Genomic DNA, 17,991 nt, shown 5'->3' on the forward strand with positions numbered 1-17,991 from the left:
ATGAGTTTTTAGAAATATATAAAAACTAGCTTATGCTCGTGACTTCGCCCGCGTGGACTTTTATTTTAATTATTTATTTATTTATTTATTTTAATTTCAAACCCCCATTTAACCCACTCAGGGGTGGAATTTCAAAAAATCCTTTCCTAGTGGATACCTTCTCTTTACCTACAAAGAACACACCCACCAAATTTCATGTATCTAGGACCAGCTGTTTAGATGTTTAGGCTGTGCGTTGATATATAAGTTAGTCAGGACTTGAAATTTTATATATATGGATACTACGTTAGTCAATAGGGATGACATTTGTTTGTTTACATATTTAATGACGTCACATCATGGCTGACAGCGTTTTCTGAGTTTCAAATAAAAATAAAAACTGTATTTTTTTAAATTGGATTTATATTTCCATCCTGCGTTTTTAATAATTGTTATTGATATATTTCGTTGTCTTAAGCAAAATACTATAATAAATAATCATTTATTGGACGAAATTAGATATGAGTCAAGTAGCCTATTTAATGGTGCACTTGGTTTTCACCTCGACTTGGTTCACACATTCAAAATTATTTCTTATTGGGAGACATGAAGAATCGGTACCTACATGCAAAATTCAATGCGCAACGGTTTGAGCTGTAGGTACATTAGTATGCAAGTGATAAGCCACTGTAACAGCCACTACACACTTATAGCCAGTCAGTCAGTTTTTCCTTTTACACACTTTGTTTTTATGTTAATTAACCCAGTGATAATTATTTAATTTTTAAAATCTATGACGGTAAAATATTTGATGTTCGTAGATAAAACCACATTTAAAATACATTTACACAATTTGTAAATGGTTTTCTGCACGCTAACTTGCGACGCTATGGAAATGGTGTTACATTTTAAAATGAAAATAGTAATTATTCTGTTAACTGTGTTTAGTGTTCAAGCCATAAATCCAGACGGCCCAACAGTTGTTAACGATTTCGTTAATTGTATAAATAATTTGATACAAACTAATTTTGTTAATCCTGGATTGCTTATTTTTCCACATTCAATTAATACCAATAATTCTAAGATTGTCAGAATACGAACCAATGTTTTAAAGAGAATACACGATAGCAATAAATACAGTGTTCAAGTTACTGGTCCTGATAGAAAAGCTGTTTGCAACGACTCAAACAAAAAGTTTAAAGTTGTGCACATGGATCCCTTTGAAGTGACGGCCGTAGCGAATTATTTTGTCATCATTGTCGATAGCTTTCAGGAATTCACATACTTGGCGAGAAAAATTATTCGATCGCGTTTCTGGAACCCACATGGCAAATTCTTAATTTTGTTATACCGTTTAACAAAGGACGATGGTGAATATCGTGAAGAAGTTGAAAATATTTTGAGCTGTTTATTCAAGTACAATGTTATCAATGTTGTCGTCTTGGTCCCTCAATCTCGAAATGTACGTAATGCACTAATCTATAGCTGGAAGCCATACGATCCGCCGAAGTACTGTGGGTATTTTAATGAAACTGCCAAAAACAGGTTACTTTTTGAAAATGCGTGTGAGCGAGGTGTTATCAATAGCAAGGGTAATATTTTTAAGGATAAATTACCTTCACATATGCATGGATGTGGCCTCAAAATTCTAGCATTAGAAAAACAGCCATTTGTTAGTAGATACAATGACGATCCAAATTTAGAGAAAACACTTATTAAGAACTTGCTCCAATCCTTAAACTTTTCTGTAAGTTTTGAGATAATATTTAATGAATTTCGAGGTGAAAGAAATGAAGAGGGTGTATGGGATGGAGCATTGAAAGAATTGGTTGTTAGAAAAGGACAAATTCTTTTGGGAGGTATATTTCCTGATTTTGACGTTCATGAAGATTTTGAATGCAGTTCGACATATTTGGCGGACTCGTACACTTGGGTAGTTCCTCGGGCCAATCCTGCACCACCTTGGAGTTCACTTACTGCTGCATTTGAAAAGGAAGTTTGGTACTTAGCAACTGTAATATTTTTTGTATGTGTCTTCACTTGGAAAATACTAGGAAAGTTGAGTGGCGATACCAACTACAACAGCACATTCAATCATTGCTTTATAAATTCCTGGATAGTTTTGTATGGGTTTTCTGCATACGTGCGCCCAAATAAGGCAAGTCTGCGAATATTTTTCGTGTTTCTCAATATTTATTGTGTTTTGTTTATGACAGCATATCAAACTAAGTTGATCATTGTTTTACGACATCCTACTTTTGGATATCAAATCAAAACTATTCAAGATTTGGTGCAAAGTGGGCTTAAATATGGTGGTTCAGAGGAATTGCGTGGTTTGTTTTACAATTCTAGTGATCCTTTCGATAGTTTGATAAACGATGAATGGATAGATGTACACAATATCACAAAAGCATTGTTAGACGTAGTTGTTCATAGAAACTTTTCAGTGCTATGTAGTCGGCTAGAATTAGCTTATCTTTCAGCGGAGTTACCGGAACTCATTGATTCTTTTGGAAAAAATAATTACTATGCTTTCGAGAAAAGTACATTCTTGGTGCCTTTGGAAATGATAGGTCTAAGAGGGTTTCCTTTTATGAAAAATCTATCGCATACTTTAAATTATTATAAACAGTTGGGTATGAATGATTACGTAAGACGCGGCTTTGCTAAATCAAACAAGAGAAAAAGAGAGAAGTTACTGCTTAAATTAAATATTCGACGGAATAACATAAGTTCTTTGTCAATGGAACACTTACAAGGTGGATTCTTTGTCTTGGGCGTAGGTATGTTTGGTGGAATTGTTATATTAATTATTGAAATTTTAGTAAATACCAATTTTTTACGGGAAAAAATATTGCAACTGCATAATTTATTCATTAGAAAAGTTTGAATAAAAAAAACCGGCCAAGTGCGAGTCAGGCTCGCCCAATGAGGGTTCCGTACTGCAGTCGTATTCTTTCGACATTTTGCACGATTATTCAAAACCTATGATGCATAAAAATAAATAAAAATCTGTTTTAGACTGTACAGGTGAAGACATTTCATATGATACCCCACTTGATATAGTTATCTCACTTCGAAAGTTGAAAATACTAATTATTAGTTCATGAGCACAATTTAATTTTTTTTGTGTGATCTAACCCTAAATTCACAGTTTTCAGATTTTTCCCCAAATGTCAGCTATAAGATCTACCTACTTGCCAAATTTCATGATTCTAGGTCAACGGGAAGTACCCTGTAGGTTTCTTGACAGACAGACAGACAGACAGACAACAAAGTGATCATATAAGGGTTCCGTTTTCCTTTTGAGGTACGGAACCCTAAAAACACGAAACTATAGACCTTCAGTTTGTGTGGGTACACAAACACAGTAATCTAATCTCTCACACGTAAAGGCTTGACGAGAAAATTAATATAGGTAGGTACCTAATATATTGTGAGATTGATAATATAGAGTAGATTCTTCTTCTTCTCAATCGTTCACTCTTGACAGAGTGGTCGTGGCTATGAACTCTTCACTGCTACTCGTGCGATCTCCCTCCATCGACTTCTGTTGTTGGCATTATGTGCACACACGGAGACGTGTTTACCGCGTGTTGCCGCATCTAATAATTTATTTCCGCCAAGCCTTTATGAATTACGCAACTAAGTTCAGAATTCCGATTCTCGCATAATATGTTAAAATGCATTGAAATAAAATGCTCAATAAATGAAATAAGCGCAGGCCCGAAAAATATCAGCCAAAAAGCTTATTTCAAATTACAAACATTTTTAGACTTATTGCTTTGGTGTTAAGTTTTAATTGAGAATAAATATTTTGTTTATCGTTTGAAAAATTCGAATATTTTCAATTTATTGCCGACTAGCTCATCCCCGCAGCCTCGCCCGCGTGTATATAATATAGCCTATGTCACTCAGGAATAATGTAGCTTTCTATTGGTGAAAGAATTTTCAAAATCGGTTCGGTAGTTCTAGAGATTACCCCCTACAAACAAACTTAACGACATTACCTCTTTATAATATTAGTATAGATAGTATAGATGACAAGAGGTCTAAAATATAAATATTTTGGAATCGTTATTAAACTTTATATTCAAGTATTGAGGTTTATGATAAACGGAAGTTGTTGATATTATAAGACTTTTTTTCTACATTTCGTAATAAGAAACATGTGTGCAAACATGGCCACTTGAGCGATATCAATTTGTTTGTGAGCCCTCGTATAGACGACCTACTATTTTATTTATGCCAATGTTAGAACATAATATATTTACTACATCTCTGAGTATCTACCTGTGTTATTCCAATACTAATAGCCGGCGAAAACTGTGGGAAATCTCTCCAGGGAAAACAACTGAACCGTGCAAAGTAATATTGAACATGAGGTTTCTCGTAACACCGATTACGGAATCCGAAATAACACAACATAAATAATAAATACCTACGTACCTAAGTAATAAACATTCAGAGTTACTTTTAACCAACTTCGAAAAACGAGGAGGTTCCTGATCTACTAGCTGAAGCTGACCCACCATAGCTTAATTACTTGAGTGTAATTTATAAAACTGGTGAGGCTGGAATTTCTAAAATAATGAAACGTAGGGTATTTCTTCATTTTTATCGGAAATCTAAATAGGTAAAACTACCGAAGTACTTATTAATTTAATAATAATATTATGTACCTACTAACTAGCTGACCCGGCGAACTTCGTACCGCCTAACAGTCGATGCTTTAATATTTTTAATACTTACAATTTTTTAAATTTTTCTCTCCGTAAGAACTATCCTCGTACTTCAAGGAATATTATAAAAAAAGAATTAGCGAAATCGGTTCAGCTGTACTCGAAATTTGCGATCAGCAACACATTTAGCGATTCTTTTTTTTTATATATAAAGAAGAAGATGATTTGGATATGACACCGAAAATTAGAAATTAAAAAAAACAAAGAGTGTTATTTCTTGTACGATGGTACGGAACCCTTCCTGTGCGAGTCCAACTCGCACTTGACCGATTTTTAATTTTATATGCCGATCTCTCAATGTACCTACTTACCTTCTGTCTAATGAGAGAGATCAAACAAATAGGTAAGTAATTTTTCATTTCATTTCATTTCAAGTACCTAAGGAAGTAGGTACCTACTTTGGTATTTACTAAAGCATGGTTCTGAATAAATAAATAAATCATGGTTATCTAAATAAAATATCAAACATAATTAGATTGCTCAGGGATATCAATAAAATATAAGACAACATTTTTAATTAATAAAACAAAATTTATTGCAAAAAATGTGCCTACCTTTTTTTGACATTGGTGATTGTTTTCTCAATACAAAGCAGAGGTTCGGATAAATTTAATAAAAATAAGAGCAGTTTCAGATTAGATTAATACACTTTAAAAAAATTACAGTCTACGAACTATACCAAAAAATCATAATGCACCTAGTGGACTAGTTACCTACAATATAAAAACTAGTTCTTATAAAATAAGTTTATTATTCTAAGTAATCTCATATTATATTGTTTTTAGAGTTCCGTACCTCAAAAGGAAAAACGGAACCCTTATAGGATCACTTTGTTGTCTGTCTGTCTGTTGGTCTGTCAAGAAACCTACAGGGTACTTCCCGTTGACCGAGAATCATGAAAGGCAGATAGGTTCTATAGCAGACATTAGGGGAAAAATTTGTGGTTACATCACACATGAAAATTAAATTGTGGTCATGAACTAAATAATTAGTATTTTAAATTTTCGAAGTAAGATAACTAACTATATCAAGTGGGGTATCATATGAAAGGGATGACCTGTGCAATCTAAAACAAATTTTTATTTATTTTTATGCATCATAGTTTTTGAATTATCGTGGAAGATGTCGAAAAAATACGACTGTAGTACGGAACCCTCGTTGCGCGAGCCTGACTCGCACTTGGCCGGTTTTTTTAAAAATTTTGTTCAACTTCAGAATAAAATAAAAAATTTAATATTTTGAAAATAGAATGTACATAATTATGCAATATTTTTTATCGGGATGGCAATCGGGGTGGGGATGCCCTGCACACCCGCACAGCCCCCGTGCTAATCCGGTGCGGGATACTTTACGTTGGGTGACTTGGGTGACGTGCGGGTGTGCGGGGCGTCCCCCAGCCTCATACCCCGATTGCCATTTCGATCTGTCGCGTAAATTATTATGTGAGATGTGAAATCTACTAAGCACATAGGTACTCGTAGTATCGCGCTCGGAGCGAGTTTGAGTTGCGTCTAACTCTGAAGCGCTGTGAAAATATCGCCGTGTGAAAAGAAATTTTTAATTTTCGACTTAAATACTGGTTGGAGTAGGAGCTATCAAGGTCAACTTCATAATAATTAACACGAAATAATAGATAGTTATTACAATTCTCGGAGATCGATACTTAATTTTGTATTCGTCACCGTAATTGTGTCTTTGTTACCTATTGTTTAGTTATTTTATACCTACTTGCCTACCTATTTTACAAGTACTTATACTATAGATATTTTTTGGCGTGATAAAAAGTATTCTACGAAATGTGTGCATTTTAATTTTATTATTATACCTGCGTTATCATACCTGTTCTATAGATAATATAATATTAGGTACCTATTTAATTATAAATCAAGAAAAGGTTCAACAAACTCTTTTTAATTCAGTAAGTAAGAGCCATTACCCACGGACACAAAATTCAAACCCCTATTCCACCCCCTTACGGGTTGAATTTTCAATGAGCGGATGCTAACGTCATAATAGCTATCTGCAGACTGCATGCCTAATTCCAGTCCGATCCGTCCAGTAGTTTGAGCTGTGCGTTGATAGATAAGTCAGTCAGTCAGTCAGTCAGTCACCTTTGCCTTTTATATATTTATATGAAGTCATCGTGTGTATGCGCACGCAGTCGTCGCGACTTCATGCGTTTAGACACGACAACTTCCATATAAATTACAGATTCTAACGGTCGACTGAGTCGCCGGGCGACTAGTTGACTGTGCGTAGTGGCTCTTAAAGTACGTAAGTCAAACAGTTAGAACTGAGATTAACTAGTTAATCCTAGTCGATTACTAAGCTTGATTAGTGCGAAAACTTGTTGCGTTTCTAAGATTTATTGTGATTTCTTGGCTATTAATTAATCTGCAGTCTAATGACCAAGCATTCATTAGAGTTAAGAAACAGATTAAGAAAGAAAATAGGAGAAGGAAAAAAGAGTTGCTCATGGCATGATTTGATTTCCTAACTCATTTTGATAAAAATAACAGTAAGTCCGAGAGATCCGAGTCCGTGAAAATACGGATATAAATTCGGACCGAACTCGGATATTCCTTACATACTAATCCGATCTCTGTTCCAAATATATCAATGGACATTTTTGACATAATTATCTACATCATACGTCCGATTTTAAATCCGAGGCACATCCGAGATCTGAGCCACGGATGACGAAAGTCGGATGTAGTGTGTAAGTAACCATACAAAGAGTTCTATGACTACTTCGGAATATATTTTCACGGACTCGGATCGGATGAGTGCGTGATCGCTCAGAATAAAATAACTCATTAACATTCATCTTATTTTATTAGGTACACGACGAATATCACCTCTATCTATTCGTTAGTTTACACCGAAGCAGACGTCCAGCTCCCACGTGTTTAAATTAAAATTTATGGTTGGTTCAACAGAGGCCAGAGCCTACATCGTTATTTATTTAAAAGAAAACTTCACAGTAGATACAGGCAATAAGTACATTGTAACACAGGCGAAACACAAATAACCCTATTCTCTATAAATCCGTAACCAAAACATGGGTATAGAAAAATATTATAGATGTACAATTAGATATTTTACATAATATACAAAATTAAAAATAATCTACATTTTATTTAATTTTTTGCAGTTGCACACTGTGTCTCTGATAGTAAATTTTGAGTCTTATTTTATATTTTTATACAACAACTAGCTTATGCTCCCGACTTAATCCACGTGTTTACAATACAAACTACACAAATTTCAAACCCCTATTTAACCCTCTTAGGGGTTGAATTTTCAAAAGTTCTTTCTTAGCGGATGCCAACGTCATAATAGCTACGAGTATCTGCATGCCAAATTTCAGCCCGATCCGTCCAGTAGTTTGAGCTGTGCGAAGATAGATCAGTCAGTAAGTCACCTTTTCATTTTATATATTTAGACTAGCTTATGCTCGCGACTTCGTCCGCGTGGACTTCACAAATTTCAAACCCCTATTTCACCCCCTTAGGGGTTGAATTTTTAAAAATCCTTTCTTAGCGGATGCCTACGACATAATAGCTATCTGCATGCCAAATTTCAGCCCGATCCGTCCAGGAGTTTGAGCTGTGCGTTGATAGATCAGTCAGTCAGTCAGTCAGTCACCTTTTCCTTTTATATATTTAGAAGATAAAAGTTACAATTTAGGCAAAATAAAATTGCTTATGATTTGATCAGTATTCCAGTCGTCCCATTCGCATCTCGTCCTCGTCCCGTTCGCAGCTCGTCCCGTTCGCATCTTCACTATTTAACTCTCGTCCCACTCTCGTTCTTCGCTCTAGGTTACGTTAGGTTTACTGGCTAACCGATCGCAGGCGTGTGGTTCCCAGACAAAAATATTAAAAAGTCCAATAAACTATAACTTTTCCCCGTCCAAGTGTTGCACATTGTAATACGAGTGGTCCGGGAATCGTTCGAGTTCGATATAGTCCATTTCAGTGCACAATAGCCGTTCCAACATGTTAACTACTTCTTTGAAGTCCGGCCGCGTGGTTGGTTCTACTTCCCAGCAGTAGTACATGATGTTGTAGAGCTCCCGCCGACAATGTTCGGGTTTCTCTAAACGGTGGCCCTCTCGAACCTGTAACAATCAAACAAAATCTATACATAGAAAAGGAAAAGGTGACTGACTGACTGACTGACTGATCTATCAACGCACAGCTCAAACTACTGGACGGATCGGGCTGAAATTTGGCATGCAGATAGCTATTATGATGTAGGCATCCGCTAAGAAAGGATTTTTGAAAATTCAATCCCTAAGGGGGTGAAATAGGGGTTTGAAATTTGTGTAGTCCACGCGGATGAAGTCGCGAGCGTAAGCTAGTCTATACATATAGAAAAGTTGCACTTGGGTCTGCCAATCTGCACTTGGCCAGCGCAGCGTGGTAAAACCCTATGCTAATTAGCTATGGCTAAAACCCTTCTCAGTCTGAGAGGAGACCCGTGCTTTGGAATGAGCCAGCGATGGGTTGATCATAATGATGATGATGATAGATAAGCTGACCTACTCACTGTCTTATCTATCAACGCACAGCTCGAACCACTGGACGGATTGGGCAGATAGCTATTACGACATCCGCTAAGAAAGAATTTTTGAAAATACTACCCCCTAAGAGTGTAAAAACCCCTAGGTTCGAGGATACGGATATCCCTTCACATAGCATGTACCTATAGTTCGCGACAGACCGACGTGGCCATCGGGGTAGTGACGCCCCGCGGTAACCCGGCGCGGGATAGCGCGGGTGGCGTGCGCGTGTTGTGGGCGTCCCCCCGTCTCATAGCCCGATTGCCATGTCGAACTTTCGCGAACTTTACCTACTTACCTACTTTCCTATCAGATATCAGATACGATGTGACAGTATTACCAATAAGCACGATCTTATCAGATGGAAAATGTTAATGCAATCGTAGACAGAATGCATCTTCTTTGAAACTCGGATAAAAACATGGAAAAGTTAAATAGCTTTTCCAGCTGTTATGTTATTTATAAGCACGTTCTAAAGGCTTGAAGTTTTGGAAGCGATTTCATGTTTGAAATGGCGACTTCCATCAAATCGGCCCAAAAATGTTTTCTCATGAAAAATTCGATAATAGGTAAGTATGTAATGATAATAGGTAAGATATGGTAGGTATCGTACAAGGAATAAAAAGTTTCGTACGTATGGTTTCGTAGTTAGAAAAAATATTCTTTGTACGAAACTGGTTTAGTAGCACTGGTATTGTAGGCAGCCTGAGATTGGCCGTTTTGCGCGAGCGCTGAAGCGTCCAGTGGTGAGACTGTATATTTATACCTTTCTCATTACATCCCCGGCGGATAAACCAGGATACGGCGTAGAACCCAGGGTGACAATCTCCCAGAGAAGAACACCGAAGCTCCATATGTCTGACTTGACGCTGAATATGTCATCGTACAGCGATTCGGGCGCCATCCATCTGAAAATTTATTTCACTTTTAGAAAGACTAATTCGCTGATTAGTCTACTTTCTACTACTATCTTTCTAGTACTATCTTACTACTATCTTAGATCTTAAAATAAGCAAGATATTAATTGTGATCTTCATTAACTTAGTGATATTATAATTGTTTGCAAGGTTATGATGGATCCTTTAGAGGTTTTGAGATACTTTGAAATTAGGGAAAATTTTGAGGCAACTTTGCGAGTAAACTAACTATAGATATTTAAGTATACAAATAAATACAATAATTGCAAAATTAACAACGAGAAGTTATACTTTACTTAATAATTATTATCATAGTTTACATGCCTGTTAGGTAGTGTGATCCATACTAAGTAAGTATACTAATATGATAAAATACGAAAGTTTGTCTGCTAGTTTTCACGGCCCAACAATTTGACCGATTTTGATGAAATTTGGTACAGTGTTAGCTTAAGTACATCCCGGGGATGGACACAGGCATCATCTAGTAATAAATATTGATTTGTTTAAAAAAATTACTAATAAAAATAGGTGATGATCGCCTGTCCAATTTTTGGTCATGGCAGCCAATCTCAACGGAGTTAAGCCATCTACGCAGGAGATATTATAGTTCACAAGAGCACTCTTTCCATTACTCTTCTTAAAGTATGATGGGACACTAATCCGACACGTCCGGGGAGAGATCAGGAGCAGTACTGACGGCTTTACGCTCTCCGAGGCACGGGAGTGTAATACTGCCAATTTTCTTACTCCGGGCTGCTACAGAAAATTTCTTCCCAAATTTCCCAAATCGGCGGGGTGATTACGCAAAACGTTGCAGTAGCGACAGCAACGCAACAGCAGTAGCAATGCGACAGTTCATTTGCTGTCTCTCTTCTTCTTCTTATTTTGCTTTGTGGCTATTGCTGTCTCTCTCTAGCCGCTGTTACGTGTGACGTTTGACAGCAATGATCGCGACATTTACGCCGGTCGCGAGATACGTAATCACCCCGCGGGACTTGAACCCGAAACCTTGCGATGCCCAGCTGAATATGCTAGCCAATGCACTAGAGTCTAGACTTATAAGACTTGTTGCCTATTGGTCTATAATACATTTGCGTAGCCTAGTGGTTAGGATGTCCACCTTCCAATCGGAGGTCTGCGTTTCGATCCCGGGCACGCACCTTTTCTTTTCGGAGTTTGTGCGTTTTTAAGTAATTAAAATATCACTTGTTTTAACGGTGAAGGAAACATCGTGAGAAAAGCTGCATGCATGAGAGTTCTCCATAATGTTCTCAAAGGTGTGTGAAGTCTGCCAATCCGCACTTGGCCAGCGTGGTAGACTATGGCCAAAACCCTTCTCACTCTGAGTGGAGACCCATGCTCTGTAGTGAGCCGGCGATGGGTTGATCATGATGATGATAACATTTGCGTAACGTTTTGTATGGCATTGTAATCATCATCATCATCTTTATCAACCGATAGACGTCCACTGCTGGACATAGGTCTCTTGTAGGGACTTCTACACGCCACGGTCTTGCGCCGCCGGAATCCAACACGACTGTGCCTCGTTTGATGCCCTCTATCCACCTAGTGGAGAGTCTCCCAACACTGCACTTTTCAGTTCAAGGTCGCAATTTTAGCAGCTTGGACCTCCACTAACTTTGTCGAACTATGTGCCCTGACAATTACCACTTCAGCTTTGCAACCCGTTTAGCTATGTCAGTTACTCTGGTTCTCTAAGGATCTTCTTATTTTTGATTTGATTACGTAGAGAAACTCCTAGTATCTATATTGCTCTATTTATTGCCCCTGAGTGACTCTGTATGAGCTTTCTTATGAGGTACATAATTAGCGACCATAAAATCATAATAACAAAGGTTAATTTGCGTTCTATCGTGAAACTCGCTTTGGACTATTTTCCGTCAGGAATAAAACAGTATGCTCTCACGCAAAAGCTACTGAAGATAACTAGGTATAGGATAACTCTAGATAACGCCTAAAGGTCTGTACGCACGTGAGCTGCGCTTTACCTCGCGGCACAGAGCGTCAAAATATTATTTCTATCATTTTGTATGGTGCATGTCGCACTAGAGCGGTGCTGCACACCGCTTCACCACGCGTCGCTGCGCGTCTCGGTTCGGAGAATATTGTGAACCGCAGCGCAGAGACGCGCTGTGCAGCAACGCTAGTGCGAGATATCCAGCGACACGTCATCGCGTCGCTTTAGTATGCGTACGGCGCTCTTATACGACGCGCATCGAGTTAAGTATTTAATGTACCGGCATGATAGACCTCAAAATAAATAACGTAGTTTTAATTTTTGACACATTACGTGTTCCTTATGCTCTTAGAATTATATTCTCAAAAGTCCCAACCCCTAGGATGTCGGCTTCCCCCTTCTCTTCTTCACTGTCGCTCATCTTGCGACGTTGTTGCTCGTACGTGAACGGGTATAGAAGTGACGCGCAAGTGACGCGAGCTGCCGCTTACTGCAGTTGTAGTGGGATAGGTACCGACGTGCGGCCTGAAGTGACGCGCCCTGCTGTGCAGCGCAGCACAGCTCAGGTGCGTACAGACCTTTAAACATCCTATTACAAGTTTACAAGACGATCCCAGGCGACGAATGCTGTGATCCATTACCACGTGCCACATCTGACCCGTCTTAGAACTTGGAACTTTTGACGCGTGTTCACGCATACAACGTGACTTGTTATTTGCCGGGTATAGTAAGTATCTTTCTGAGAACCTAGTGTAACTTTTCAACTTTCTTTTCAAGTTCATGTTAACTTTAAGGAAATGCGTCACTTATGGACGGGAAAACGTTGTAATTTATTTTATCTTCAGTCAAGCTTAACAGATATCCGGTTTGAACAAATCAACAAACATACAAACATTTTAGCGTGGGATAAGAACAAGAAGAAAAATAAATATTGGTAGTGATAATATTGTGTTGACGGATGTCAAAAGTGAGTGGAAGAAGAAGACATGTTGTGCCGAACCCGCTTAGTGGGATAAGGAGAAGAACAAGAAGAAATATGGTAGTGATAGGTAAGTAGTGAGTACCTTATTGGGAGTCGTCCGTCACTCTTCCGTTCGTAAACATGTGTGCCAGCCACGTCCCTGGCAAAGCCGAAGTCTGCCACCTTGCACGTCCTCTCCTCAGTGATGAGTACGTTGCGCGCTGCCAAATCCCTGTGTATTATCTGAGAAAGAAATGTTTCATGGATAAAAAGTTGTGAAGTGCCGCGTTGGTTTATTCGTTTAACTTTTTGCCATTTATCAGCAATCCGATAGGAAGCCAGAACTAAAAAAAATGTGAGAAAAATAGATTTAGTCACTGTAGTGCACCGAGAAAGATGCCAATAAAGCACTGATAGTCAAAAAATCAACTCTGTATCATTTTGAAAAAAATGTAACTGTCTCTGGTCTGGTCTGGTGGGAGGCTACGGCCGTGGCCAGTAATCACCCTACCGGCAAAGCCGTGCCCCCAAGCGATTAAGAGTTCCAGTCCGATGCCGCGTAGAAACCGACCAGGGCTATGGGATTTAATGAAACTGCCATTGCGTCTGTAGGTTAGCCCGCTACCATCTTAGAGTGTATCAGTGCATCTTAACTTACCACCAGGTAAGATCGCAGTCTTGTATAGGAATAAAAAAGAGGAACTGCTGCAGCTTGCCTAGACTAACGAACTCCATTCACATTACCCCTTTAGAGCTGAGGAAGTCCATGCCCCTAGCGACTTGGAAGGCGAAGTGTGTCAAGTCTCGTGACGTGAGGAACTGACTGCCCCCGTGCGTGTTCCCGTAGTGGCGCTCAGCGCGCGAGTCGCGAAGGAACTGCTGCAGCTTGCCTAGACTTACGAACTCCATTATCACTAATGTTGGTTCCTGAGAACAATTGCCAAAAATATCATTATTATTATTTTTTCTCGATATATCTACTCTCACGCCCGTGTACAAGATAAATATATATAACAGCCAAAAGAAATATAATATACTTACATACATAAAAATAAATAAACCTACATAAACATTACATACATATTATTATTATTATCATGAATCATTATTTAAAAAATAAATTGAACCAACGAGCTGGCGGGTCACTTGATGCTATATGATTACCGCCGCCCATGAACATTTGCAGCACCAGAGAAACCGCCAATGCGTTGCCGGCCTTTCAGAAATTTGTTATAACCCCATGTTGAAATCTAGTGGGAACTCCGCCCAAGGGAATTTGCATGTGCATGGAAAAAATCTGACAACGGGCGGTCGAATTGCACCAGGCACCCAGGTGGTGACGGTGAAATAGCTTAATACTCAGGCCTACTAGCTAAAGTGTCCAGTTTAAGAAATTAGTCAAAATAATGAGTTTTACGTGAATACTCACAAATTAGTCACTATTTTGATTAATTTCTTCAACTGGACACTTTCAAGTAAAGATTTTTATATAAACCTGTGAAGATTATATTGCTAGGGGCGAAATTTGAATAACATAAGCCTACTTTGTCGTATTAGTATGCAAATTGCGAAAACTAAATTAAATTTGAATTTCGCGGGCAGACCGTGTCTTCCACCTTAACACAAAACAATATTAAACTATAAACCTTTCTCTTGAATCACTCTATAAGGTATTGATAAACTCCGTTGCATAGTTTAAAAATCTAAGCGTACAGAGGGACAGACAGCGGAAAGCAAATTTGTTTTTACCCAACTGCGGTGAAGCCCAAAGGAGGGTTATGTGTTTGACCTGTATTATAGGTACTATGTAGAGAAGCATAGACGCCTTATTGTTGGCGGTACCTAATAGCCAAATAAGACTGCCGTCTTCTATTCCACTTCAGCTTTCAAATAGCACATACCTTCTCTGTACAGCATCCCACAAGCCGGACTACATTAGGATGTGTGCCTAGATTCTTCATCACAGTTAACTCTTGGAGTAAGTCAGTTTTCTCCTTTTCTGAAGCGTTTTCTTTCAAAGTTTTCACCGCCACGGTTTGTTCTCCTTTTTTACCTGAAAAAATAACTAATTTTAATTCTTAGTTATTAGTTCTCTCCCGTAGTCCCAAGTGGGAAAGAGGGCATGTGCCCTTTATTTCAATGCGCTTCCATCTCAGACTAATTCATCACTTATACTTAGTACGCGACAGGTTGAGATAGCAATCGAGGTTCAATCAATTTTAGAAACCTAAATCCACGCGAACGGATTCGTGGGCATCAGCTAGTCCATTATTAATGCGAAAGTGTGTCTGTCTGCTAACTTTGCAAGGCTCAACAATTTAACCGATTTTGATGAAATTTGGTTACATCCCGGGGACGGATATATGGGCTACTTTTTAACTATGAAACTAAAGTCTGAGTAAAATCAAAGTACCTACTGCATAAAATAAGATTTGAAAACAATTTGGACGAAATGCGAATAAGTAATGAAATGCGTATGAGTAAAGTACCAATCTACTGGATGAAATAAGATTTGAAAACAATTTGGACGAAATGCCTATAAGACCAAAACAAATCGTAAAATGCCAGTCGATCGAATACTACGACCGAAAATTGAGCCAGCGAACTTTCGGCGACCTAATTTACGTAGGGTTTTCTTGACAATGTATTATGTACCTACAAAATACTAGTAAGTAAGACTGCAAACATTTACGATCTCATTATTGACTATACCTAAGCTAACAGTCGGTAGGTAATGACAGCATAGTCAATAACAGCAAATCAGCATTGGCTGTTGCCGGTAAACATTAGAGATCTGTCTGTACATACAAGCCTACATTGCTGGACAACAGTAATGCCACCATGGACATTGGGCATGAACCCCGTAGTGATTTGTCTACTCTGATCTATGAAAGCAAACGTTTCACAGCTGAAAGCTCAGGGGGATATTTCCCTGTAATAAATACTCGAGAATCACACCAAACTAATTTGTGCTTTAATCACTATATCACAACTTCATAACTTAAATACTATCGCACCATTAATGTACAAACACAACTATGGCTTACAAAAGACTGAACTCTAGTTATTCAAAACACCCGTATTAAATACATGTCGTTACCACTTCCGAACAGTAATGTTTGCCTTTGTCAATATACGTCTTGTCATGAAACGTATGTTGACATATTTAATTAGGTAGGTATATTGACGTGGCTACACTGTTGTTTTCATGACATCTACTTCCGGACAATAATAATTACTTTTGTCAATATACGTCTTGTCATGAAACGTATATTGACAAAGGCATAATAAGGTATAAAATTGCTAACACAAGCGACTGTATCCAGCCCTCATACTCGAATTACTCGGCAAGTTCGTTTAAAAGACGGTCCAAAAATACTTATGGATTTATTGACTCGGTTGATGTACACTACTAATAATAATGAATTAATAATGTGTAATGTGTGTGTATTCAAGTTTATATACCAAGAAAATTGAAAGCGATCAACGTTTTATTCGGTATCTAAAATATCACCTTTTTTACACATACTGTCTAAAAGGATAACAGATCAAAGTTCATTGTTCATCGCCATCTAAATTTAATTTAAGAATCCCGCATATTATACTTACCTTCTTATAAAGAGAGAGCGCGTGCCACACCTTCGTTATTTTATAAAAGCTAAAAGTTTATCTGCGTCTTGTCCCCGACACTGGGAGGAACGTTTGTTTGTAATCATTGAATGTTTGTTTTGGATCATGGTGGTTTTGGGAGATAAAAAGGTAATAAAGGTGTAAAAAATCTTGCGTCAATGTATAAAGTCTATTTTTTATATTTTCTTCGGAGTGGTATCAGAAATCACATAATGCATTGCCAGACATTCAGTGTCGTGGTAACCCCCGCCAGACACCCTTAAACGTTAGTTAATAATTTGTTAAACTTTAAAGGTATATGGAAGGGATTGCCACCATACTAAGTGTCTGGCAATGACGACTTGATTTCTAATACCATTCTGAAGAAAATTAAAAAAATTGACTTCATACTTTGGCGTAAGATTTTTTACACCTTTATTCTCTGTTATCTCCCAAAGCCACCATGATCCAAAAAATCATCCAAACAAATGCTCCTCCCAGTGTTGGGGACAATACGCAGAGAAACTTTCAGCTGTTATAAAATAAGGAAAATCTGGCACGCGCTGGCTCTTAGGCCATTATTTTAAGGCCATTATTTTAAATATGAATAGTGTACGCCGAAGTTTAATTAAGTTGTTTGCTAGCGAAACGTACATGTTTACTTCTCGCTGTGCTTTTAACAAGTTACTTGTTACTTTTGTATCTAACTGTGAAAATCTTATCTGTGAAAATTATTAGCTTTTATTTATTAAATTTTAAGTCTGTTTAGAAAATTAAGCTGTTGATTTTCCAAATACTTACAATAAAATCATGGATGAAGAATAAAATCTTTTCAACTCTCGCAATCCTTTTTGTGTTCGTAATTTGAAAATTTTGGATGCCCATAATTTGAAATCTAAATATATAAAAGGAAAAGATGACTGACTGACTGACTGGCTGACTGACTGACTGACTGACTATAAAAGTAAAAGATGACTGACTGACTGACTGACTGACTGACTGACAGTCTTGACTTTTGTTTTGAAATAATTTAAATAAAAATCGACAACTCGAAAGTGTGAGAAACAATAGTAACTCCCTAGATGTAACGTGAATAGTACTAGGTACATCCACTCGAACCGCGCTGCCAATAAAGTGAAAAAGTTCAGAGCAAAATAAACTAGCCTGTGCGCACGCGGTATCACTATTGGTTCAAGGTCTCATTCGATTTTTGTGATTTTTGTTTTTCTCGATTGTAA

The 17,991-nt window shown here is 37.8% G+C and overlaps 2 protein-coding genes across 4 annotated transcripts in view; one reads left to right on the top strand and one right to left on the bottom strand.

Annotated features, from left to right (window-relative positions):
- Positions 1-874: 874 nt before the first annotated feature.
- LOC117987180 (glutamate receptor U1-like) lies at positions 875-2,857 on the top strand (the record flags this gene model as incomplete). The annotated part of the gene is made up of 1 exon (XM_034974138.2): positions 875-2,857. A coding segment is annotated over exon 1 (1,983 nt), but the record flags the coding sequence as incomplete, so codon positions are not given.
- A 4,680-nt stretch (positions 2,858-7,537) lies between these two features.
- The window catches only part of Cad96Ca (tyrosine kinase receptor Cad96Ca), a 62,941-nt gene continuing 52,487 nt past the window's right edge, over positions 7,538-17,991 (bottom strand). For all 3 annotated transcript variants that reach the window (XM_069502170.1, XM_034973956.2, XM_034973954.2), the window contains 5 exons: positions 15,046-15,197; positions 13,889-14,071; positions 13,248-13,387; positions 10,055-10,196; positions 7,538-8,844 (listed from right to left, as the gene is read on the bottom strand). In XM_069502170.1, the coding sequence (XP_069358271.1) occupies positions 8,620-8,844; positions 10,055-10,196; positions 13,248-13,387; positions 13,889-14,071; positions 15,046-15,197 (842 nt within the window). In that variant the 3' untranslated portion in view covers positions 7,538-8,619. The remainder of the gene's footprint in view (positions 8,845-10,054; positions 10,197-13,247; positions 13,388-13,888; positions 14,072-15,045; positions 15,198-17,991) is intronic.

The sequence above is a fragment of the Maniola hyperantus genome, chromosome 12 (assembly GCF_902806685.2).
Source record: "Maniola hyperantus chromosome 12, iAphHyp1.2, whole genome shotgun sequence".
Taxonomy (NCBI): domain Eukaryota; kingdom Metazoa; phylum Arthropoda; class Insecta; order Lepidoptera; family Nymphalidae; genus Maniola; species Maniola hyperantus.